The sequence below is a fragment of the Anser cygnoides genome, chromosome 5 (assembly GCF_040182565.1).
Source record: "Anser cygnoides isolate HZ-2024a breed goose chromosome 5, Taihu_goose_T2T_genome, whole genome shotgun sequence".
In the NCBI taxonomy this organism is placed as follows: Eukaryota; Metazoa; Chordata; class Aves; order Anseriformes; family Anatidae; genus Anser; species Anser cygnoides.
Window position 1 is genome coordinate 37954341 of NC_089877.1, and position 27818 is coordinate 37982158.

The 27818-nt window shown below is 38.3% G+C and overlaps 1 protein-coding gene across 7 annotated transcripts in view; it reads right to left on the minus strand.

Annotated features, from left to right (window-relative positions):
• Positions 1-27818, minus strand: part of KCNQ1 (potassium voltage-gated channel subfamily Q member 1) — a 408236-nt gene that overhangs the window by 208078 nt on the left and 172340 nt on the right. The window contains exon 13 of one of the 7 annotated variants that reach the window (XM_066997897.1): positions 22540-22645. The exons of the other annotated variants lie outside the window; for them this stretch is intronic. Within the exon in view, the coding sequence (XP_066853998.1) occupies positions 22555-22645 (91 nt within the window). The 3' untranslated portion in view covers positions 22540-22554. Of the gene's footprint in view, positions 1-22539; positions 22646-27818 lie in introns of those variants that run through there. 7 annotated transcript variants of the gene reach the window in all.

The following is a 27818-nucleotide window of genomic DNA, read 5'->3' on the forward strand; positions in this document are numbered from 1 at the left end:
GGTATTCTCCTTAAAACTAGCCAAAACCTTCCTATCCTGAAGCTTTCACTCCAAAGGTATTGAAGAAAATTTCAATCAAGTTTTTCTTAAAAGCTTAAACCAAAATTTTAAGTTTTGCTAAATTAAGATTTTAACTGAAATACTAAAACAATTTCTTTTCATTATCATCTTGATTCTTTTGCACATGTTCCAAATTGACAGTTGTGTTAAATTGCTTCAATTAGAGTTTAATTTTACATTTTCATTCTCGAGTGCCAGAAAGCTTTGCACAGCTTATCAACCAGAATGAACACTGTGCACAGTTAATGCTGCAATGTAGGCTTTTAATGTAATTTTGTTCATGATTAGTAGGCATGCATCATTCAGCAAGTCTCTCCTACAGAGAACCTCTGAAAAAAACTATAAATTTAAACCTACCATTAGCTTAGAATACTATTGGGTATCATGAGAGCAAATGGAACTCTGACTGCTATAAATTACCACACCTGTTTGCCACAACTTATTTGCAGAATTATCAACAATAAAACCTGTTGTTTATTTCTTAGTTCATGCACATTTCCAATTTAGCATGAAATGCTTACTTTATTAATGTTTTGTTGCATAGGACTTGTATCTTTAAACTGTCCTGTTGTGATGCTTCTATGCACTCCAAAGCATGTGTCTGCCCTGCCTGGGATTACACCATGCCAAGAAGCAATTCAGAAAAGTGGATCTGTTCAAAATTTTTCATGTCTCTAAGGACAGTATATGAAGCTTCTTATTTTGGACTGTATCTTGATATCCAGCTTTCTACAGGCTGGTTTCTGAGAAACATATCCTTCGTGCTTACCTGCACTTCTAGCCTGCTGATCAGCCCCCTCCCTTCTTGCAGCACCGTTTGTTATCTCATGACAGCAGCTGGGCTGCTTTCTGCCATGTTCAATTTCTGTCCCAGTGTCAGTACTACAATTGCTTGTACACTGGTTTTGGGTCAGTTGAAAAACCATAATCACCAGCACACAGGTCCCGTTTAGATTGCCATTATTTCTATTGCTGCAGCAACTGAGATCCTCAAACAAGCACTGAGCTTTGATTATGCCATCTGGGTGCTGTATGAAGTGGCAAATGAAGACAGTTCCCCCCTGCTCATAAGGTTACAGTTCAATACAAATGCTGGAAATGAAATAACACTGAAAACTATTTTTTTGTGGATAAAAATCTAAGGCCTGCTCAAGTTTCTGGCAAAACTGCTGCTGATTTCAATACAGCCAGGAACTACCCAGCTCCTATCTCACACCAAAGGAATGCTATCACCGAATATGAAATTAAGCCGTGCCTGTACTACCGCGGCCGTTCTCATGCCGCACGCAAAATGCATATTGCTGCCTTGCGGCACCGAGCAGACACAGGTGCCCGATCTGCTGAGGCCACTGATGCTGCTGAACTAAAACCAAGGTGAACAAGCGTCAGGCAATCTTTTCTTTTCTCCCTCCTTTCCCTGAGTGCTCTGTTCAAAACACTGGGAGAAAAAGAGGGGGAGGAGGCACAGATTATGTTACAAATGAAAATAAATGCAGTTGTTCCCAAACCAGTCTCCAGCTGCCATTTGACATCTTCCCCAAGCCACAACACAGGTTGTCGCTGCTCGCAAATTCTGCCTGCCAGCCCAGAAGAGTTCAAGGGCAGGAGTACCCAGATCGCACTACTGAGGGATAGGAAAGGTGAGAGGGAAGCACGTCCAGCCACGTGCACCACACACTCTGAATTTCCTGAGCACCTTCTAATTAAGTCACACACATGAACCACAACAGGAAAAGCTGAGGAGAGGAGGAAGAAACAAAGAAAAGGGAGTCAAAAACATATCCAGTAATAGGGAAGAAAAAAAAGGAATTCAAAGTAATTTCCACCAATATTTTTCAGAATGAATCGGTAAAAACATGGTATTTTAAAAGCTCTTTAAGCCAGTTTACTTATATTTTTTAAAGGCGGGCTGTGTTTTAATGCACTTCTCAATAGAAATACACTAGCCTTCCATCAGATTTTGCTCAGGCATGTAGTGCTGCTCATCTTGTTCCTTGTCCAAGACTACTAACTTCCCATTAACACTTAACATCAGGAGTGTCATCTTTAGGAACTGCAGAAATAATTGTGGAATAAATAACGGTCAATGAATCAGGCATGACTTCACTGCCAAATTATGCAGCTTCCCTGACATTTGCCTACACTCACACAACCTCGGAGATTAGAGGGTTTAGCAACAATGTTTAGAAGTGTCATTGGTAATGGAAGACACATTTGGGAAGTTAAGCTTTCAAGCTATTACTTTTGCCTGTTTCAAATCCCAGACAAAAATGGAAAAGGCGGCAACTTTTCCCTCTGAAAAAAAAATTAAAAGATTCTTACATTTTTGTTACCAAGCTCTCAAACTGCACTATTTATAGTGAAATTGTTTTCAAGGCCACAGCATGCTCAAGAAATGCAATGAAAACTGACAGCAACGTGGATCTGCACTTCATAAAAGAGGCCTCTGTGGTTATATCTTTAATAATTCCAGTTAAGCAAGAAAAAAAAGGGGGGGGAGGAAGTAATTTGGAGAAAACGTTGATATGCTGTTCCATTTAGGTCTGATTTCACACACAATGTTCCTATTGTTGAGTTAGCATTTCAGCCAAAGCTGATGGCACAAGGTAGAGCTACATATGCACACAAACAAAAATGTAAACAGAAAGTAATACCGTACCAATTAATTATCATGAATTCTTCAAAAACAACCGGCACTGTTAGCAGTGCCAACATGAAAATGCCCTACCTAAAATGCAAGTCACAAAGCGGCTTTGCTTTCATCAGAGATCCATATAAAAGAGTAAACAACATAGCTGTACTTCAGAAAGGGTTTGAAAAAGAAATGGGTGATAATTTATGAAGTGTTTTGCACTACTGTTTTTCCCTTCTGTGAACTTTGCTTTGGCTGGTTTGCAACAGTAGGGAGTAAGGGGAAACCAGCTGAACATAAACTGTTTGATTTGAAAGTTTGCATCTGTAAACTCCTGAGACAGCCCGAGGGAGGAGGTGATAATTCAGTATCTTATAATAGCAGGCAGCACAGAGATCAAAGAGAAAGAAGACTTGGCTGAAACCAGCTATGACGGCTTGACTGTGTGAGGTACTAGTAAAACGAAGATATTTTTGATGCTTAAGGAAGACTGAACTGCAGCCCTGCTCACCTTTTGCTTGTCATGCTAGTTTGGACTTTGTTGCAGCCACGCTGGAGTAAGAGCCTCCTGCTGCCATATGTGTCTTTGATAGCAGTTTGGACATGAAAAAAGGTTTGATGTCGAGACACTTGCAGTCTTCCAACTGCAAATCCAGTACAATTAAAAGCTGGAGCTTTTTTCCCCAACATACAAGACAGAAGCAAGGAAAGGCCAGAATCTCTGGCTCCTGGTGTTACAGATAGAGACCATCTCACTGTGTAACACAGGGATGGTTCCTATGCCATGCCTCAGCACATGAACGGAAGTCCCAGAACTAACACTGACCTCTCCTAAAAAGCCAAAGGACACTATTTCAAATATTGGTCTTTTTTTTTTTTCCTCCCCCTCCCCCATATATTCATTAATTATGCCAGACTGCAAGCTTCAGGATATGATTTTTTACATCTCTGGAGGCTATACAAAAATACTACTCCTGGGAATCAAAGACAACCCCATGTTTAAATACTGCACACGCTCATCCAAATACTACTTAAAACCTTATTCTGTATGGTTTCCAGGACATGCTATTTCCAAAAAGAGTAGCTGAACTACTTCAACTCTCCATCTACGTCCTATCACAACAGGAAAACACCAGGTGACCCATCCATAAGATAGCCATTTCTTGAGATCAGAAAAAATATATTCAGCTAGAATATGCAGGGTTCTGGATGTCCATTCAATTTTGTGCATGCACTATGCTACTCTTCCCTATTCACAAAGTATCTAAAAGGATTAGGGGCTGCTTGCCTGGCGGTTCTCTTTTCTCACACCTCTGTGCATTACACAATGGTGCCATTAGGACAGGCAGATCTTGGAAGGATCCAGGGATGTCACACAGATGCAGAATTGGCTTTTGACTTAATTCACATCCAATTTGTTACAGGCATGAGTCCAGGGAAAAAAACAAACAAACAAAAAAAACAACACACCACCACAAAAACAGAAAACAGCATATCCAGAAGCTGCAAATCACTTGATGCTCCAAAAAGCACTTAAGCTAGTGCTTAAATCCTACCCAAGCCAAGGGCTTCCTAACATCCACTTGGAATAAAATACATTGAAGCATTTTGCTGAATTAGGGCTTTGGAAAACAATGCAAGGCCCATTGAATTTCACTGGCGTGATGTCAGTAAGCGAAAAATAAAACAAGGAAAAGATTCCTCCCCCCAAAATAAACAGAAATATGGCTGAAGAAGGAGCGACATCATCATTGCATACTTATGCCAATTATGGCCTAGGTGCTAAAATGATGATTCCCCTAAAAATAGCTATGAACAAGTGATACCACATTACATTGATATGTTGGAAAGAATAACACAAAGAGAGTTTTTTGAACTATATCAAGACATCCAAAGTTGTTATCAACAGTTAAGCCATTTGCAACTGAGATTACATTACCACCTCAAGGTCCTAAGCTCACACAGAAGAAAAAGAAATAACATCTATGAAAAATAATTTTCTGATTTATGTGCTTATAAATAGGTTCTTTTTAAAATGCACCTCTCTCATTCATCCTCAGGTTTTTCAATGTGTATGCTGAAGCATGATCGCATGTTTTACATCTGTAAGGCTCCCCCCCCCCCCCCCCTTTTTGTTTGTTTAAAAGATGCTGATTAATCTGGATTACTACAGAGCAAACTTTTTAATTGTGAATGTTTTCAAACCAGAGTCTGTTTTACATCTGCATTCACATCTTATATATAAATATTGCCACAGAAAATGCTTTGTATATAAAGTACCTAAAAACGCATCACCCAGAGAAGAATAGCCTGTGTTGTATATATACAGCAGACAAACAAAATTCCATGGAAAAACACACACTGTAAACATCACGGCTTGCCCATTGAGGACAGCTGCTGTAACACAATCCGCGGTGCCTGCTGCCAGGATTTTCCACATGAGTGCATCTTCTTTTAACCGCTGCTCAAACACTGGCTGAAAGAGGAGCTGCTAGACTGAACATGTGTCTGCGCTCAGATGACAAACCCCCGGCACAGCACTGGAATGCAGAGCAAACCTCGGCTTTTGGGCGGGAAAGGCGCTGCCCGCTCGGTGGGCCTTCGGAGCAAACTCCCTGAAGCTTTTGCTTTGGGATATGCACGTTGTGCTTCCCAGTAAGACGACCTCAGCATGCCCGCTGTGAGAATGCACATAGTGGCGTAAATGTTAAACAGAAATTGTCAATAAATGAATTACAACTTAAGGCAGCAGTATAAAACCCATGTCTTACGTTGCTTGTATTGGCAGCTGAGTAGAAAGAAAGGATAACCACATTGGACGCATATATTAATTTTCTTAGATTAAAGAAAATGGATATTGGCAGAAAACGTCAGAGATATAAAATGCTGGGGGGAGGAGGAGGGAAAAGGGTGGCTGCAGAGAATCTGTTCACAATATTAGCAAACTGCAAAACAAGGCCTAGATTAGATAGAAAAGGGAGTCAGGTTTCCCTGCACAAAAGATACCTCAGCTGCCAAAAGTACAAGAGCAATTAAGGAACACAAATCAGCTTAAAAGCAGAGAGGAATAAATGGTGTAGAAAAAGGGAAGTGCTCACTTGAATTAATGAATTTGCACATGAATATGCACACACATTTATACATACACGCGCAGTCAGGGTGAAGTTTCCTCTCCGGACATACAGCAGGCTGATGTGTCTGCTCTGTGCTGGGCTCAGATGCTCTCTAGCTTCCCTTAGCTCAAAGGGCGTCGGTACTGGCTTTTTCCTTGACTTCTGCTCCATTGCAAAAGTGCAACCCTTTTACCCAAATATCCCAGGCAATAAAGAAACCACTGTCAGTTCTCTAGTGGTTTAAACATATTTCTCATAGGTGAAGCACACACATACTCTGGATTTAAAATTCACATAAAGGTTATGTACCATTCAAAGCAGACAAAGTCCTAGTAAAAATTGTTTTAACTCATTAAAATAATACAGTTTTCTTCTATTTTTTTCATTATTATTTTCTCCTATGCCTCAGTTTCTTCACTATCCTTGAGTCTTTTTTTGTGCACAGATGAGAATGCTCCAAGAAGCTAGAACAGAATCACAGAATCATCTAGGTTGGAAGAGACCTCCAAGATCACCTAGTCCAACCTCTGACCTAATACTAACAATTCCTCCACTAAACCATATCACTAAGCTCTAAATCTAAACGTCTTTTAAAGACCTCCAGGGATGGTGACTGAACCACTTACCTCCCTTCTCCCTTTCTTCCAGAACTAGGCTTTCTCTCAAAAACCAGTGAGCACTCCGGTTCTCTTCCTCTGGGTGACAAGAGGAAACAACAGCATAGGCTGTATGTGTGTGCAAGTGAGAAAGGTGATACACAGATTAAGAGAAAGCACAATATTCAAGGGAAACCTGAAATATCTATTGAGAACTGGGGAGATTGTTTCAGAAATGATATAGATATGTAATCATAGTAGCAACACTTCTATGGCAATCCTCACTCCCAGAGTACAATAATTTCCAAGTTGCATTAGCTGCCTATTGAAACTATACAAGTAACAATGCCAAGTTCATACTCTACCGATGCCAGTTTTTCAAGGTGGTTGTGGCAGTTCCTTAACCAGTACATTAGCTGCTTGTATGTTTGCCTTCTTGGGTGAAATTACTGTCAATATTTCTTTAATTTCTTCAAACTGTAGGTCATCTCTGGACAACATGTATCTGTGGGTGTGGATGGCTATCACAGAAAAAATTAATTGGTTAAACCAGTTTAAAAGAAACCCAGGAGCCAGAGTACATTTCCCTTTGTAGAGCACAAGTATAAAGAGAAAAATGGTTGCAACAGTAATAGGGCAAACATCTTTCCCACATTTTGTCCTATAATAGTTTCAGAGCATATACCTCAGACAAAGTGCTATCAGCCACTGTCACTTTATTGTAAATGTCCCTTGGTATTTGTTGTGTTACTTAAACACTGTAATTCAAGAATTTATATGAACATCTCCAATTCCTTAAATGTATTTGTAGCTTTACAAAAGGGCTTGAAACGATGTGTAGCATAGCTCTCAAGAACACAAAAGGTTAAAAAGAGATGCCAATACTTCTTTAAGTCTTGTGATTCTGCATGGCCTAACTCACAATTTATGAGCTCTTCGAGGCTGGCAATGCTATGATTACTCAACCTGGCTCATAGTTGGCAGACACAGCCCAAACAAGAGAATCAGAGAATCTCAGTTCTAATCCCTGATCTTTTACAGGGACTCAGCTGGATCAGATTCAGCAACACATGCAGCCACATGCTATGTGTTAAACAAAATGTTACCTCCATTGAAGCTATTAGGACTCTGAAAGTACTCAAAGTGGTTGCTTAAACAATTACCTAAATCAGGGTCTGTCTACATGTTCAGAAGAGAGCTGCTCAAAAGCTGTGTGTTCCTCCTTTGACTTAATTACCAACTCAGCTGATTGAGTTTGGCATTCTGTGGTAAGCACAGGGTGGTCAATGCAAGAATTACTGTCTAATAAAATGCAAGGTATTATAATATTTTGTTGTAATAGCAACATATCAGTGTACATACTATGGCAGAAGCAGCAGAAAGCACAGCCTGACAGCTTCCTGAAACCTTAGAACAACATGGTAAGCGATGATCCATCTTTGACTGAACTTGCTAGAACTTTGGTACCCCTTTGAGTTCCACCACACCTTGTTGAAAAAAAATGTTCTACACTTAGCAGCTCTAACATTTTCTGATCATTGGCTAACTCTTATGGTTTGTCCTCATAAGTCTCATGGCTTCAGCCTTGGCATAACTTAGCACTGCCACCTCTCAGCATCAACAAGTGGAAAAAAAAAAAAAAAACCAAACACCATAAACAAAGAGTCCACAGTCATAACAGAAGCCAGGAAGTGTTCCACGCTGATCTTCAGATTCTTTTGCCTATAAACCATGTAAATCAACATACAGGTAACACTTAGAAATACATGAGCTGTGAGATCTGTTTCAAAGGTCCCAGTGAAATTCCATTAACAAAGAAAACTTAATAGAACTAGGATGTTGAAAAATTAAAAATCTGAATACAGTAGATAGATAAAGCGATATAACACAGAACAGAATGAGCACAGGATGCAAGGTCACAAATACCAAATATATGAGCTGTTGAGCACCCCTTGAAATACAAAAAATCTATGCCTGATTTTGATGTTAGAATTGCTTGTTGTTCCCTTGCTGTCACAGTGGGGTGCATAACAGGCTAGCAAACACCAAATAAATTTCACAAATAAATAATTTCACAAATAAAAGCTGGTACAGCTGGAGATTAAAAATCCCCCTCTTTCTGGATCTCTTACATCATTTAAGAAAATAAAAGAACCTCAAACAATCGAACAGAATAGTACCAAACACAGGTACAGCACTACATTCATTCTTCTGCAAAGTCACACCATTTAGAGACTGAATTCCTTTTGCATTTCACATGAAAATGTGAATTCCTGACTATTAAGTTAAAGGGATCATGGCATACTTCACTCTGAGGAGGACCAGAGAAGTCTGCATATCCCTGTAAATGAATATCCACAATATCAACCAGAGACAAGAAGGGGGGGGGGGGAGGAGGCAAAGCTCAGCATGAACACCAAGGGTCAGACATGGCCATGCACAATCAGACATTTAATGAATTTCTGCAGACAGCTGCTTACATAACTGTCAAGCTGTCCTACCAGGCCTTCGAAAGCACTGAGGCATTTCCCCTTTTTCAAGGAGGAAAAAACCCACTCTGAAAGATAAGAAAAGCAAAACTCATAAGCTGCAATAGTCGCAATTACTTATAATAGCTTATGACTACATGGATTAAGCTTTAATTATTATACTGTTGCTATTTGTCTACTATTGGATGTGTCGAGAAACCAGTTCTAACCTGTCAGACACGATGGACTGATGTTTTCTAATGTTTAAAGAGTTATAGTTTGCCCTTGCCTTTTGCCAACAGTATATTTCCACAATTAAAGGAAGTTATTTTATACCATTTTAAACAAAGTTTGAAGAAAGTTGCCGTAGGAACAAACTTCCTGAGTTTCATTATCCAAGGCTTTAAAATGACTGGCAAGCTTCACTTTTGAGTCATATAAGTTAATTGATGACACACTAATCATGAGGAGTAATGCTAGTCTAGTCAGGTATTCTTTTCTTCCTGGTAAATACAATCCAGGATACCCTGAGGGATTCTGCTAAGCACAGATGTAGAGAAAAGCACACAGAAAAAGAGGACAGGAACACATTTTTCAACATGTCTTTTCCCCTTATTCAACTGTCGAAGAGAACAAATGCATTGTCCAATGAGGATTATAAATGAGCCTGTGCCCAAAGTTAAAACTGAACTTCCGAAAATATACATGCTACCACTTTGAATTTCATCCCTCAGATATTGACAACTTTTATCCTATGGAAATGACTTAGCTATTCTTCTTTTTAGTCACTTAAATCCGCAAGACAGATTATGAAATTATATACTTTGTCTTTCCAATGAAAAGAAGGGATCTGGCCACAGATTTGGCAACTCCAATGACAAGCTGATAAACATTTTTTTTTCCATTTGATAAAAATCTGTCATTTAACAATCTTACAGGAAGAGCCATAAGAACATAGTCACCCCTTCAGTATGCAGATAAGGGCTCTGTACCTTAGGAAACTTGTACAGAAGACAAAAATCCTAGTCTGATTTTGATTTTAAAATTAGGAATGTGATTGTGTAGTTTTTTGAACTAACGTGTCACAGCACGTAATGGAATGAAATTAAATTGCCCTATACATTGCACTTCTGTCACACTGACTGACAATCTGTAGCATTTGTTTTCAGTGTAAAGTGGATCATAATATCTGATACAAGAATAGCAAATTTTCATGTCATGTGCTTCTTTTTCTCCTTTTATGTTTTTCTATATGCTTATTTTTAAGATATTTCATTGGACACTTCATTAACAAAACAGTCATTAATAAAACTATAAAGAAAATATATGGCTTCCATTTGGTTTTCATTTTTAAGCAAGACTTTTAATGACTTACTTCTGTATTTAAACATCTTTGTCCAGAGACAGTAAAAACTTTAAGAAAATGGAAAGATCCCAAATCAGATGCAAAAGCTCTTTGAATTTTTACATAAAAGAGCAAGGCAACAATTCCTTCCTCCATTTCAAACCTGAAAGTATACAATGTCTTCATAACAAGCAGAACTCTGTCTTCAGATTTTACCTTCAATCTAAAAGCTGTAAGTTTGGGGTTCATCTTTTAGTATTGGTTATTTAAGAGTATCCCCAAAATATCTGTAGCTTACCTCCCTGCCCATAATGCAGGAGCGCCTTCCCTCTCAGAAATGCATTAAAAACAGGGTTAAGATGCAACAGGGAGGGGAACAAGTATTACAGAAAAATCAGTTATGGACTCCTACACAATTCTTATAAGATGTAATTTCAAGGAAAATAAAATTCTTCTAGCCAAGTCAGAGAATAAGGACAACACCTCACTTGCTTTGTCCTTTCGTGGAAATAAGTAAAACACTCTGCTGTTGGCCAAAGGAATTGCTTTGAGTGGTACTCTGAGCCTTACGCTGCCAAAGAACTGCTGTGGTATTTTCCTCCTCATCTCCCCCAGATAGAGCTGTTACATTTACTTTTTCCTCCACAACCTCGAATATACTATATGCAGTTTCACATTGGGAGCAGAAAGATGCTGCAAGTGGAAATACCTAGTTCAAAGTTAGCGTAATCTCACTAGCTAGGCTTTGAGAACAGACAAAATGTTCATTCCCTGAATAAAAAGCATTCAGAGAAACATCATATGAAATCAGTCTGAAACTAATTGTGAAGAACGGAAAAACATAAACCACCCATGGTAAATTTCAGGATAAGCTTCCAATCTCTTCAAGCCAGTCTCAAAGTACTCTTTGAAACACTGGCGAATCAGTCTCAGCATCTAGGTCAAACTCACTTTAGGTCACGTTGTGGTTTTGCTGATTCATAGGACAGGAAAGAGCATCTTTCCTGTTCTGGGTAGGGGATGGAGAGGGCATGGGTTGTCACCAGGTGTCAACTATTTAACAGCTGCAAAGGTACTGGCTTACAGTAAAAATAACTACTGTTCTTAAGTGAATATAGTTGAGAAAACAGCCTTTCATTGTAATCCTCCCTAACAATTTCATTGCTTGTGCAGTACACACGTATACTGGAGGGCTTCACTTTGTTAAATTACAGGCATTTTCCAACTTTCAAGTTTAGATATCATTTCATCCTCTCTCTAGTAGAAGAAACAGTTCAAAACACAGGGGAATTCACAAAAGTTGTTTTCTTGTGGCTCCCTGTATGGATTGTGCCTTGTCTAACAATAAGGCTGTATGCAGACAAATCTTTCACTTCGGTAGAGGAACCAACCACAGGGCTTTACCTCTTCCTCTTCTCCTCCAAAATTAGGTATTTCATGAAACTGAGCATCATTTAGACTTTTAACTCCTATGAAGTTTAGGTAAGGCAGAACAATGATATTAAGAAGTATCCAGGGACTTGCAACTGGTGACATTCAGGCAAGAGGATCATACTTGCCTTGCTTCCTTTCAAAAGAGATGTTGATTTATGCAATAGTGCATGCAACTTCTGCATATTTTATTTCTTGCTAGCCCCACCTGGCTAAGGAGGTTAAAATAAGGGAACTCATGAAGAAGAAATAATATGAATTGCTTTTCTTTCCTGATAGAAAATTATGTCCTGGCTGATGAAACTAATACTCAGCTCAAAAAAATGTATATAAGAAAATGCTGTCAGGCGTAATAAAGAATCCATTAAAGATACAGCATCCCAAGTACCATATTTTTTCAGTTAAAGCTCACATTTTATAATAGTGACCTTAAGCGACACACACTAAGAGAAGGCAACTTTAGGTGTATAACCCACCTGAGTCACTTACACCCTGTTGATGCCTGTTGAAGGCTCTGTTGTTTCAGCACTATTTATAACACTTTCATCTTTCAGGGGTTTTCCCTTCTTCTATCAATAATTTATTCTAAAAAGAAAAAACCTTCCAGTTACAAATCTTAACTTAAACACATTTCTCATGTATCCTGAGAGGAAAAATGGCTGATGTATGTTAAGCAGTTCCACTTTTACAGCTGTCCTGCTATGTAAGTATCATGAAAAGGGGGGAAAGGGGAAAAAAAGAGGTGCTGTCTCTCAGAGAAGTTTTCATATGGAAAGCTGAAGTTATGGTGGTGGTACAATCTATAAGGACCACCTGCCTAGTCCTGGCGACAGCAGTGATCAGTACATCCTGGAGCATGATACACATGAGCCAGGTTACATTACCAACTGCCATTAAAGTGTGCTTCATCCCATCTAGCTGATCAGCCTAGAGGCTCCTCTTAATAGCTCCAGAAACCAGAGAGATTTCTGACATGATAGAGTGATAAAATGCTATGGATAGCCTCGTTCTGCAGCAGAATCATAAAGTAACTACAGATTGGGCTTATCAGCTTTTAAATATGTGATCTCTCTTAATAGGAAATAGGTTCCAAACTTGGAGTTAGATAACATACTAAACTGCTAACATATTTTTTCTCCCTGCATTCTCCTTAGAGACCCATTCTGACCACAGACCTATGCTGGAAAACTTGTTTGGAAGACTGTGCTTGAGAGCTATGCTGCAAGACTTGCTCACGATGTGTCATGACACATTAGGATTAAAATCACTTTACTTTAAGATTATAGTTCTGGGACTCTGTACATATGCACCCTTATCTACAAGGCGAATCCAGAAGATTCAGTTTTCTGTTGAAAGTAGTTGGATCTTCCAAACAAAAACCACAAGAGGACTGTAACTCAGGTAAAACACTAGCCCAACATCTGTAACAGACTTTGATTAATCTGACACCTTTAGTATTTTACTGCTTCCCACTGAGAACTGAGCACAGAAATCATACTGAGTGTTCCCCGGTTGTACTGAACATTACCTATTGGCCTTTCCAGGAATACAACAAGCAGGGATGTAAAGGAGGAAAGATCAAGTCTGAAAGGAGCCTTCTCGAGTGCTCTCCTACCTCCCATCCAAAACAAACATGGAGAGAGCTCCTACTCGATCCCTCTCACAGAATCAACCCTCTTTAAGCCACGTCCACTTTCCAACTGAAATCCTTTGTATACAGAGTTTTTAGAAGAGATTTTATGTTCAGATTTCTTCTCATCCCAAAGCCCTGAGGAGATATTAGCATTTGGCTGAGATGCTTGTAGGTTGCAAGCATGGAAAGTACTGAAGCCATCTATCGTATCCACGACCTACATCATCATATACATCTATATACACACAAAGGAACACGGACTTCTTTTTTATATGTACACACACATGCACTTTTCACCCTTTAAAAACAAAACAGTTTGTCATCATACACACAGACATTTTTGTTGTTTTTCAAAACAGAATTACAAATAAATCCTTCTTAAAATCCTACCAACCTTTCTACTTGGAGCATCAGTGAATGCTGCTGAAATAAGAGAACGCACTCGTGTCACCCTACTACACTAATTTTGTCATCGAGTTGACTATTAACCCCCGGCCGAGTAACTCAAAGGTAGGCATAACTTCATATATAACACCACTGCCCCCTTGTGTTAAACTAAATCCCTTTGCTTTAGCATGAGGATCTCTCAACATCTCTCTCTTTTTCCTCAAGGTGAAAAAATATGAAACTAATTTCTCGAGTATGAAACCAGAGCCCTACAGTTCGTGAAGCTGTCACAAAACAAAATGCAGGGCATGAATGACAGAAAAAAATTTGGAAAATAGCAGAACATATTTCCAAAGTGATGCAATCCTAAATGACTGACAGGTTTATTAACAACAACCCCTCTCAAAGGCTGTTTGCATTATCCAATTCCTTTTTCTTCCTTACAGGCCAGCTATAAAATTAATTATATGAAATCACATAACAAGACTGTTAGCTAACTTCAGGTAAGATGTACAGTGTAATTCACTAGCAACGCTGAATGCAGAGCCCATCAATGTGGGCAACACAGTAAAGGGAAAATTCATAAAGGACATCAGAGGTGCAAGTGTGGACATACATGCGTACAGCTCATATGCTTATATTTTACATTATTTTCTCAAAAAACATCCTTGCTGAACACATTCGGTTTGCAAGCTTATAAGGGCTGTAATGTTTTTTCTAATGAGAATTTGGTGCCATGTATAATTTACATACATTAACATACTATTCGTTTGGTCAGAAACTTAGCGACTATTTCAAGCATGTTACAAAGTGTTATAATCTGTCCTTCAGCATAAGGGGCAAAGATAGCTACGTGGAGTTTATACAGGCATCAATAACCCATATGTGGCACCTGTGAAGAGCTAAGCAAGGCTTTGGACTAAGGCCAGATAGGGTATTGCTGCCATCAAGGAAACATGGACAGATTCTTTACTTATTTATTTTAAAGCCAAGTGGGTGAATGTCAGTGGAGTCTGGGGATGATGCTGGCAGATGGCAGACAGTCGGAGTTAGATTAGATGTTTGTCATCAAGAACCAAGGAAAGAACTGGTTCCCTTGTTTTATGACTGGGGTGTAAAGGAAATAAAAGAGGGAGAGGCCCTGTGGACAGGGAGGAACATATGTCATAGAAAAGTGAGCCACAAAGCTAGACGAGAGCCTTTCCACCTCAAAAAGCCAGGTTGCAATAAAGGCACAGAAAATGCCTCATTTTTTCCTATTTCTCCTATTTACAGGTCTTTGATAAAGCTAAGTCAGAAAGTGTTGTTATATGAATTATTAACCAAACTACCAGTCTGCTTACCCTTCGGCCATCAACACTGAATTCAGGTTCACTAAATCTTGGAAAAATGGGAACATGGAAGAAAAAATTACAAAGTGTATTTCCTTTAGGTTGCTTCTTCTGAACACACATCCAGATCTACACAGTTCCTATAGGACTACCAAGGTGTCTAGAATGCAGCATCAACTAAATTATTTTCTGAAAAATACTAAGCCATAAAGCCAACTTGAAGAATATGAGTCTCTGAAAGTACATCGATGCCAGCAGAACCAAAGGTGTTGCATTCCAAGAACAAATTTATCCAATGGCGTCACCAGGACCAGCTACCTTCTCTTTCCTATCCTCAGCCCGTTTCCTCCTCCTGCCATTGTTGATATAACTATCCTTCCTGCTCACTGGGGCTTACATCCTTCAATTACTCTTTTTCTCCTCTCTCCTTCTGCCACAATCCGTTTCACCACAGCACCTCCAAGACTCGCCCCTTCCTTTCCAACCCTCCCAAAAGGTGCTTGTTCAGGCGTTCGTAATGTTCTAGCCTTTCAATGAACTGCCCAGAGGAAGTGCAGATGGGACAAGGGTAAGCAGGTAATTAAGGTAGAGCTCTCAACCTCATTTTTACTTTCCAACTACCTAAACGCTATCTTTCTCTGTCAGTCTTTGTGCCAGATCTATAAGTACTGCTTCATGCACTTTGAATGCTTTCCCCATCACATACAACTCCCCACACCCATCAGTCTCATTTCTCTCCCCTTGCATATTTTACATTCTGTATTCCACACAAATGGCCTGTTCAATTAGAGAAGCTGAACTCAAAAACTTCTAACTTAGACATGCATGTTCTCAGTTTGGACAGTTGGCTTGCTTTTATCCTTTCCTCCGTTCCTCTTTTTCCCCTTTCACTTCCTTCTGACACAGTGACACCTTGTGTGTGTAACAAAAGTCATTAAGAAATAACAGACTCCTGCCACACAAATATTTTTAGTAATTCATACTTCTCTCAGAGGATCTGCAAGCTATAATGACTACAGCTCCATTAGGTATGATTTATATTGAACTGCTTTTTGAGCAGTTCATATCTTTAAACTGTACTTCTCTCAGAAAAAGAGTTCCTAGAGGTACTTAGGGCCTTAAATATGCCATTCAGAGTTATGCTGAAAAGCCTATAGTATATATTATTTGCCAATTCATAATTTACAGGAAAACACCATAAGCTTTCAAAGAAAAAGACAAACAATTAAGAGCTCTAATAATCTGATCCTGCTGTTTGCAGCACATGGTAATTCAAAATTATTCATGTGTTTCAATATGGAAGTGATTTAACATAATTTAGCAAACCTGAGATCTATATTAAGATGTAATAATGATGAATGGATGAGACACAGTACATACACTTACAGAAACCTCAGCGTCCTGCAGAGTAAAGGAAGTATCTCTGAAGACCTTGCAGGTGCCCCCATGTGGGTGGCCTAAAAAGAGGAAAACTACAAATAGCCATTTTTTAAAACAAAATATTAAAGATCAAGATTCTAAAGTGTGACAAAGGATGTGGATAAGAAGGCATGCCAAATTAGTATCTGAAAATTTTACATAGACAGGATTAGATTAGGTTCCTAAAACAAAAAGTGGATGGATTGAGAACACTTACTAAATTCACTGAAGAACAAATATCCTTTGGTTGCATCTCTCCATTACTTATTATCCCAGCAGCCATTTCAGGACTCAAGCACAGATATTGCTTGTAAGGTACATTCCAGTTATATCTCCTCATTATACATCACCAAGCACCGTGCAAATCCTCCAGGTGAAAGCACATACACAAATCCTTATCTTTTCTTCCAAATAAAGAAACTCACACAGCCTAAACATTTTGAGGTATTAAGTAATTACACAGCAAGTGGAACAATGAATAGCATTTTAACTTCTCAGTGTATTTATTCACATGGATGACGTTTATAATGTCTGTTTAATCATGCAACATATTTCCTGACTGCCCTGCATTACTTATTCTATCAAGTAGCTAAGAACCACCAACAATTGTTGCACAATTCAAAAAACAGCTAAGAGTATGGGGAGGAAAGAGAAGAAAGAAGAGGAATTAACTTCTATGCTGCTGCACCAGAATTTCTCAGTGTCAGAGAGCATGATGCTTCTCAAAAAACAGGTGGGTACAGAAGAACAGGCCATAAGACTAGTTTGCCAAAATTTCCACTACTTTGCTAAGACAGAGTAGTGCTTTCAAACAGAGGTTTCTGCCTCAGCCTATAGTCTTTCTGTTCCTCCTGAAAATGAGCAGATAACGCATAAAATCTTCAGACAAGACTCATTTTTGCTATTTGTATGTGTACTGTCAACCACAGCAGGGCTCTAAATCCAGGGTTTTCTAAATCCTGGGGTTTCTGGAAACCAACACAAGAAAACAAAAAAACAAAAAAAACAAAACCTCCCCTACATACACGTGGCAGTTTAGCTTTCTGGACTTGAGGTAAAAGTGGAGAAGAAAAAGACGCATTTCACCTCTGCAACCTCTCAACACAAAGCTCCTGAATACTCCACATTCAACAATGGAGGAAATTTGACCCTTGACTTACAGATCTAGGTGAATTTCTAACATTTCATACAAATCTTGTTTCTTTGGTTTTTCAAACCCATCTCTGGCCTGCTAAGCACTGTTGACAGCTCACATTGCTAAACAAAAGGAAAATTGACATTCCACACCATGCTGGTGATGTCCCCTGTGTCCCACCATCTGCGGGAGAGCCCGAAACAAGTTTCCATTTTGTGTTAAAATCAACTTTAAAACAATGGATTGTCAGGAGTTTCAAAACCATTCACTGCTGACTAATGGCAGTGAAGTCCACTGCAGCACAAAACTGACAACTGGAAAAAAGTTATGCTGTCTATGAGCACTTCTGGATCCCACTTACTGCAGAATGTTTTTCTGTTTGTTTGTTTTTTAAAGATGATAGGGCTCAGTAGTCATTAAGCAGAGGCTAACCTGTATGAAGAAAGCCAGTATGGCAAAAACAAGTATAAACTGCTTGCCAGGAACTCAGTTAATACTCTTCTGTACACAATAGTAATAAATGCTTGAGTTCTCTTATTGAATAAAAATGATTTACTCATTTTTAAACGCTAGACTTTTTTCTACAAAAAATAAAACCCATCTAAACAAAAGATTTGTTCACAATTTTTTATGCTTTCCTTAAAAATTCACATCTAAAATATATGGGGGTTACATTTTTAAAAGAACTGAGAGAAGGTCATAGACAAAGCCACACCAAATTCTGGCCAGGGTCTAAATTGTTTCTGTAATTCTAAAAAAGAAAAAAAGAACTCTACAAGGTAGAGTTTCCCAGATGTTTCCCAGAGTAACAGCTGCACTACATTAAAAAAGTTCATGAGGATAATTCAAGTGAATTTTACTCCCAATATCTTAAAGGTCTTGTCAAAGCGGTAAACTTACTGTCAGATGTAGACAAAAGTGATTTCCAAATGCAGCGCCTCATCTGATACACCTCTTAGTTCACCTCCCTTTGTATTCCTGCATGCAAAGTGAATTTTTGTAGGGATCTAAATCATTTTTGGCATCTTCTGGTATTTTCCATTCATACACAGCCTTTATTATGGATCTAGCCTGCCTGAAAGTGCCATCCCTCAAACAAAAAAATCCCAACCAACAATGCTGCATCTACAAAATGCAGCCTGTCAGCCTCTTGAATTAGGAATTACATACAGACTATTACGTTTCTGCTGCACTCTGCTCAGTTCATCGGCTCTCTGCAGGACATGGCATCACACTGAATATAATTCATGTGGGCTCAAGATTCCTAAAAGACCAAGTCCCTGGGCCCCCACCACTCGCAGTAACTCCCCCTTTAAGGAACAGTGACATTTCTGTATTGGTGACATTTGGTGGCACAGGAGATGGGACTTTGTTGCGGGGCAGACTCCAGCCCAAAAGAACATGAAGCCAGATTGACAGTGGTTACCACTTCATGCTCTGCCGTCATTTAGGCACTGTATTTATGCATTTTACATATAGAAAAACAAATGATAAACATTACTTCTCCTTGCAAAAGAAGTAGAGGAGTAACCAGACCCAGCAATGACTAGCATCTGTATTTACTTTTATCCCAAGAGGCGCTCAGTAACCACAGAAATGGGTGCAGTACAAGAACCTAAGGAAAACACAGACCAAAACACAGCCATAAGCAAAAGGTCAGGTGCTTAGCTGTAGCTTTCTAACAAGCTGACAGCTACTGTAAGGTATTTAAGGTATTTCGTCTGCAGCACAAAGAAAATGCTTCAGCTTTTCCTACTTTAATTTCCTGTGATGATTAAAACAAAGCAGTTCTACATATAGGAATGACAAAGTCCCTGAGCAAAAACACGTTTCAGTCTTTGTAGTCGCATGAAGAAAGTACATTGCGATCAACAGCTACCTCACCTCCTGGTCTCTTGATCCAGGGCAAGCAGCCACAGCTGGGGGCTCTGCATGGCACATACCCCATGTGTCCATGCTCACGGGCAGAGCTAGAGCACAGCTCTACCTGACCACTTCTTTAGCTTAGGATAAAACCTCATCGCTAGTGATCAGAAACAACAGTTGCAGAAGAAACCCTGTAATGTGTGTCAGTGCTGTAAAAGGACTTCCAGGTAAGTACAACATAAGGAGAATACTAAATTAATTCTGAATCAGGCCCTGGTCCTCCTGGGAGCAGCATTTACTTGTGAAAAAAAAAACTGTGGAATGAAGTTCATAGGAAAAATTAACTTGTATTCATAATATGCTTGAGCAATTTTCAGATCACTTTTGCCCACAGAACCTACAGCATGCAATTTCCTGAACAATTACAGTATTACAAACAGGTACACCATCTCATTTTCAGCTTTTGAAATTGTTTCCTTGTACATCAATACTGTTACCAAAAGGTGTTTTCCTTTAGCAGTGCACTACCGTTTCTCCTATTGCATTACTCAGCAGTATTTAAACCAGCTGTTGATTTCCATTTTCTCCTAAGTAATTCACTTTGCTACGAAAGATGTTCTCACAAGACCTTATTATAAAGGAAATGTTATCCAAGTATTAAAACATAAGGGTCCCTTGGGTCACACGTGCTACTGGCTTTTAATACCATACTGTTTCATGCCTGGATTTGATAGTTCAGCCTGGAATGAGATAATTAGGTCAAAAATACATTAGATAAACTATTTGCTTGTTATGCTTTGTTGGTTTTCAGCTATGTCTGCCCCAAACAGAGAAACAGGTATCTGTAATTACACTCTCATCCATAGGCACCATTTCACTACTGAAAAGAAATATTTACAAATGTTAACATATTGGCCAATATTATAATATTTTGCTAAAAACGCTCATTTAATAGTATGTACCTGTACGTGGAATAACATCTTAGGGGTCTACTAAGTCAATATCAGTATGTGCCAACCGATATTGACAGGTATTTCTACAACCTTGTAGTGGTATCAGAGATCCTTGCTGGAGACCTGTGATGGCAAATCCAGGTACGTTGGCCACACTGATTTAGCAAAGTACACACAACATGTGTGGGCATAATGCTGGGCACAGGTAAAATATGCCAATGGGACTGCTATTTAATGTACTACATTCTACAACTTCACAAGGAGTAGCTTGTTACCACACCATGAGAAAACTATTATATTCACCGTGCAATCAGTAAACCATTAAAAAAAATTTCTACCCCATTTTTGGGGAATCATTATTTAACACTGAAAGTGCTGGGTTTTGGTGTTTTGGGTTGTTGTGTCCCCCCTCCGCCTCAAAGGCTATAATAACAAACTACTCAAATTTTTATCCCTCACATCTAAAGAAAAAGCAGAGCTATCATCCATCCTTGTAATAGAAACAAAACATTTATGCTTTTAATTGTAATTCTGGAGTTAACTTAAGAAGATCATAAATTTAACTTTGTAAAATGCTAGATAAAAGTGGGACGTTTTTATTGTGTTGTGTCCCCACCATCATCTCCCCTTCCCCCCCCCCCCCCCCCCCCCCCAATTTTTGCACTTCTTATTCTGTATGGTGCCCAAAGTAAACAATGATAAAAGTTAGTAAGTGGGGAGTTGCTTGTTGTTTTTACAGCATAGGAGCCCTGTACTTCTGAATCACTAAGCAGCTGGAGTCTGGTTTAATTACTTAACATCAATCAAAATGTAAACCAGCACTTGGAGACCAAGGAATGCAACATTCATCTGCAACACAAAAGAAATATCTAAGCTATCTTAGCTTCTGCCTAGACGGTTTGTACACTAGGAAAAGTCAACACATTACTTTTATGCTGTGTCAGAAACATAAAATAGCCAAATAGCAATTTTACACTGTACTGGAATTTGTCAGTGACAATTTGTAGTAAGGGAGAAAAGATCTTGAGAATATTATTTCATAAACACTTGTAACCTTTAACACCGAACATATTTGTCCAATACTATATTCTGGTAAATAACAGCCCCAGTATATGATGGCTCCTCCCTCTCCAATTAGTAAATAGATATAAGAACAGGGATGAAATATCAAACTGTGTTCCTGTCTGAATTTTTCACCTGTTCACTCTCTAAGCTTATGAAATCCAATTCTTTTAATTGTGTTTTTGCTAATATTAAAAACACATCACAGCAATGCTGAGTTCAACTTGATGGAGCCCTACAGCCTATCTTTTACAAGATCAAAGGAAATGATCTAATTATCCCCTCTGGTCTTCAGATCTATAGATGTAAACAACACATTCTATCTAATCTATGAAAAAAGCAACCACCCACCACAGTACACAAGACCTTCTCCCTAAAGATAAAAGAAATGAGTAACCACACGGGACAGATGTTAGCCACATTACTTATTGCACTGTCGGAAGTTGCTCAGATCCTATGGTGCTGAGGGTGAAATAAGACACCATGAAGCTTTGCCCAAGTCTTAGCTTCAGCGTATCTCAGGTAATTCATCTGTAAAAACAAAGATTATGATTACCTGCCTGTATCACGGAAAACGCGATTTGCCAAGATGAGCCAGCTTTGCAGCAGACTTCAGATGGCATTAGGGCACATGGCTCTGGTCGTGTGCTGCGATCCCACCTATCAGGTATCGAACACACACACCCCAGTCCCCAGCCCAAAGAGCTTCCAGTCTAGGAATAGGACAAGAGAACAAAAACAGACATAAGGACAGATGCAGTAGCACATGAAAACAGAGTAGCACACTTGTCTTGCATAGCAGTAGCTACAGCACTTTTCAAGTGCAAGATGGGCAAGTTTATAACAATTGTGAATCAAGGCAGCCACACAAGAAAATACAAGATCCCAATACTATTAGCTCATTGCTACAGTGAGAATGTCATAGCTCTTTGGGCAGTGCTTCTGAATGACAGCAATATTCATAAGGCAGAAATCAAATTCTTATAGAGTATGAAGAGCACAACTGGCCTAGAATAACCATCTGCTGTAAGAGACAAGTTTGCTCATAGGACCCACAGTAAAAAAAAAAAAAAAAAAAAAGGATGATGATGCTGAAATCATCACAATGTCTCGTTTACCACCGTTATGGGATTTCCTTCCAAGAAAAGGACATTCTTGATTGCTTGTGAAAGCAGCTTTGGGGACACTTCACATCTTCAAGTGGCTCAAAGCAGCTGAACAGATGAGAAAGATCTGATTATCAATACATACAGAGTTCTAGGCTTGATTTCTATGGCTAAGTTTATGGTTAATTTATCACCAAAGCACAGGATATAATGATGCTTTTCCATACGAGAGGGAATAACTCTGGGAAAGAGTCCTCCCTCTTTTTAGAAAAATATTAAATCAAGAGAGTTGACAACAGGGAGTTTGACAACATAGTAAGATATGCCAAATAAAAAAGGAATGCTGCCCAACATACAGCAAGCACTGAAGGTTTTCCTTTTGCAAGCAAAGTAAATGAATGGAATAATGCAAAGAACAGTAACCAATGAAGTTTGATCATTAAGTTCTGGTCTTAGCTCAAGAATATTTTTACAAACAGTTGCTATCAATGCTATGCTCTTGACATGTCCTGTCATTAATTATAAAATGGACCCCATGCAAATCATGGTTTAAACATTGTTAGCAGCATTTCAAACAGAATTCTTGTGACAGTAGAAGTCAGTCATTGGATCTGACCACTTGAGAGTGAAAAAGAAATATTTGCTCAGACTTCACAGGGTCATTTTGGCATAGGAGGGGAAGATAAAAGCAGGAATCTTTTACAATATGAGCTATCAAATCAAAGCAAATAGACTTCCACTTACTGATAATCTAACAAAAAAGAGACAGTTATAAAACACATTCAGCGCTGTTTGTTCCAGAAAACATGGTCCTACTTCATGCCAACCGATTACATGTTGTTAATAAAAACATGGCAGAATAATAAAAATCTTAAAGAAACAAGAAAGAAAACATTATTTCAATGAAAAGCCAGTGGTAACTACAGCACCATGGACACTGCACTCAGTGTTTGTCAGCACGCTTTATTTTGATCATTTCTATTACTTTTCAAAGCGTCCAAAAGCATTCATTTCAATCATTCTGGAAGATCCATCTGTAACCATTTCCTCTTGATCTAAAACTGATTAAAAAGCACTAAATTTGTTTGCTTAACTATTGCATCTATTGTGCTGTTTAACAAAGAAGAGTTGTTCCACTATTGGCAAACGTCATTTACTTCTAACTCAACACCTAAATGACTCTACCAGGAGTCCTTGGTTGGACTTGGTGATCTCAAAGGTCTTTTCCAACCTAGATGATTCTGTGATTCTAAAGATAGTATTTCCCTAAAAAAAAAATAATTGCTTATTAGGAACCAGAATGAAATACTAAACATTTATATACCAGAACTGATTAAACAAGCTACTGAGCTATTGTATCTTAACAATGGAAAACTATGGAAATGAATAACAGACTTGAATTTATTTTTGATTCAGTGGCATCTCTGTAAGGTTCATAGAGAATAGAGAGCTCTTTAAATAGGTAAGAGACCATCTTTAACTAGGTAAGAAATAATTATGTAAAGATACATTGGATTGAGAGTTTTCATTCTTGTCTTCTGTTCCCTTTTTGGCTCAATTCAATCCATTTTTTCTCCTATTCCTTCCCATTTGCATGTTCAAAAGTTGGACTTACTTCTTTCGACTATCTTTGGCTAATGCCAAATATAAAATTAAAAAACGTTCTGAAAATTAAATGGTTATATGAACACAGACATGGAAACAACCTTGTGGTAACCGAGGCTTAACTACTAGTAGCGTTGATTTTCCACTGCTTTAAAATGTAAATAGAATAAAAGACTCAATGAAGTGAGACAGGGAACAGATGACAATAGAGGATCACGCTGATTAGAGAGAAAGCAGGCAGTTAGAAGTCCAAAAAAGAGGTGTGGTATTGCTACAATCTAGTTTTATGTGTCACTTTTACGATGGAGGAGACCACAAAGACGATTAAACATATCAGTGAAGAGACAAGTCTTAAAACAATACACTGTTTACGGCATTTTTCAACCTGTTACAGTTCATTTTGTAGGTGAGATCTGACAGCTAATTAGATTGTACCACCTGAATCTGCATGTTAAGTTTATAAAAATCCTCATGTATGAGGCTAAGTGCAATTAACTCTCCTATCCTCTACTATTCTATTCTGTATTTCTGCACGCACCTGCTGCAAATTTCTTTTTCTATATGCTAATCAATTTCCTGCTTGAAAATCAGCTCTCGAAGTGCTTCTGTATTTTTTGCTTCCTCAAAGTAGTAGTGACATGATTAACTGCTACAGCAATCTTTCCACATGAAAGATTTCCCCTTTCTAATTCCACAAAAATAGGGCTATAATTGCTACATTATTTATTTCAGAAACACGTTTAAAATACAGCAAGGAATACATCCTGGAAAAAAAAAAAAAAACAAACAAACACCATAACCCTGCATTATTATTACTAGGCATAAGAATTGTTCCATTAAATCCAATGGGAATATGCACCTACATATAAAAATATAAATAAGGAATATTTTTTGCACACTGAAATTCAATTTAAAGTGAACTTAGGCCTAGCAGCCTAAAATCCCTTTGTCATAATGGCTGAAAGATGGCATTTTCTTTTTATGACCCAATACAAGCGAGGAACAAACTTTTTTAAGCCACACGTTTCTAAGCCACAATGACACCAAGTGCTTGCCTGTCAGTAATACAGAAGGTACCCCACACACACTTTTGCTGGAAGATTTACATTACCTCTCAAAAGGAAATATTCTTCACACTGTTAACCACAAGTCACTTTCCAGTTGTGTCACCAAATAACTGCGTAATACTTGTGTATTTATGAATTCAAAAAATACATGTTTATTCTGGAGTTACCTTTCCATGGTTTATGGATAAGCTAATTTGTATGTTGCAATAAATATATAATTGACCAGGAAATAGTTCTACTAATACCAAATTCAAGAATCCTTAGCAGAAGAGCTTTATAGGATGCCTCACCTCCTGAAACAGTCTTCATGCTTGTGTTCCTTTGATAGAACATGGATTGCTTTTAAGACCTGAAACTAGAGCTATTTGCACTCAATTTGACTTTTCCCTACTAATTTGTTTTCATAGCTGCTGCTGTATTTTTGTTAAGTACCTGGGAATACTTGCACAATGGCTGTTTATTTCCTTATCAACTAATCTGGAGCAATCATACTGTACATGTGATAGCTTTAAGGAAATAAAATCCTTCACTACTGGGGACATCAGAACAAAATAATTCATCCTGGGTTCTCTCACGCATAGCATAACTTCCATGCCTGAATTAAATACGCACACTGACGTGGAACTGAACTGACTAATATTCTGTGTAATAGAAATGGTTAGTAAAGGGGTTTGCGCACAGATGTATCTATTGCTCAGTTGTAAATTTGATATTTATTTCTATGCCCACATGGCAGACATTCAGGTCCTACTAATACATATATAACCAGCTTATAAATGTGTTCCCAGGGACTTTGAAATTAAGTATGAAAAATAAGCCTTTGTTCAAATAATTCATGGAAATTGATGGGTCTTCATCAACCAGCAGCACGTGTGCCTAGTGAAATGCTGCAGAGCAGCTTGCTTGACAGCCACCCCAAATGTAGGCAGGCTACGCAACCCAATAGTGAAACTAGCATTACGATCTTTTGAATTTCAAAATTTTGGGGAAGGTCTGTTAGCTGAAAGCCAAATACACCAACTGACACTGCAAAACAAAGGGTTTTCATTAACTTTTTGCCAAACCCTCATATCTATAGAACTATCTGGCATTGTTTCAGGCATTTAATCAACTGCGTACAAAGTACACGTGCTTCCACGTGAACAGTCCTCAGGCTTTACAATGTTTGGGCACCCATGCTTCAAAGGAACACATTTCAATTAATATTTTATCCAGTTATGAATCTAAAACCAAAAGTCTTACAAAATAAACAAAAAAGTCTGCACTTTCTTCTTCCCAATATAGACTTGATTCAAAGCAAATACGGGGATATGTTTTGTACCATCCCATCACTCATTACCTAGAGCAATCTAGAAATGTGAACAAAAATTATAACCAAAAAACTGAAGTAGTAAAAGAGAAATATGCATGTTACTAAAAGACTAGGGTGCTAGTTTGGTAAGATTTTTTCAGTTGATACACAATATCTACATATCCTAGGGTCTCCCACAAATGCCCATACTTTCAAAAACCTCTATTGTTACAAAATCTGACTTAAAAATAATGGAGCACCTTACTTTATGAAATGTATCAATGAAGGTGACAATAAGAAATAACTGAATGCTCCTCAAATCCAAAAAGGATAATGTGAACTCCTAGCACCAAGGCTTATTTTTCTTAAAGAAAGCCTGCAATACTGCAGTGAATTGAAATTTAAAAAAAGCTGTGCAAAGAAACTTCTAGATCTGGTTTTGCTGCTCCGTTGTTCTTGTCTAAGGCTTGAGGAAATTTATGACTTCCTGCTCCTACTTGTACCACTAAGAAATCTTCCAGAATAAAAGTCTCCTAAAATCTCTTCTTACAAATGTATGTACATGTAGGTGATTCAACTGAAAACGCACGTCCTTTTGTTTGGGGGCAGGGAAGGTTCCCCACATCTTACTTTTTTTAATTAAAAAACATAAAACTTTCTATATGGGCTATAAAAAATATGTTTGCGCTTCTCTGCTATTTATATCGCATAGAAAGAAGGCCTGAAAATTGGCAGCAGGCATTTCTGCATGTTTTGTACCTCAGAAAATTAAGTATGCCAAGAATTCTCATCTGTGGTTTCACTGCAGAAATCCAAGGATTTCTAGGAATAGAAGGGGAAGAAACACTCTCATGCCTCTGCTAGAGGGGTGAATGAGCTTAATCTTTCACACACTGCCATGCACTTGCTATGGCAAATAATAGGAATTTGTCAGGAGTTCAAATTAACTAGTGATAGACATTTTTAAGGCATTCAAATAATATCTTTTGCAATTCTCAAGCCACTTTTCCTTGTGAAGCTATAGTGCAATTACAACTTCATTCTCCTAAGGATTTGAGAATAATCTCAAAACATGAAGATAACATTTTAACATAAAAGATATGTGGAAAATGTAAAATGAAAAAAAACTCACAAAATAAAAACAGGCCTATTTCAGAACTTTTTTTTTTTTTATATATATATACAACAAAGCAGTAATAAAGACCAAAACAGATCTTTTCTTCCAGTGCAGATCATCATATGACCGTTTGAGAAGGTGCTGCTGAAATTGAAAGGCTGGTGTTTCATGTAAGAAATATTTCAAAATTTGCACTTTACA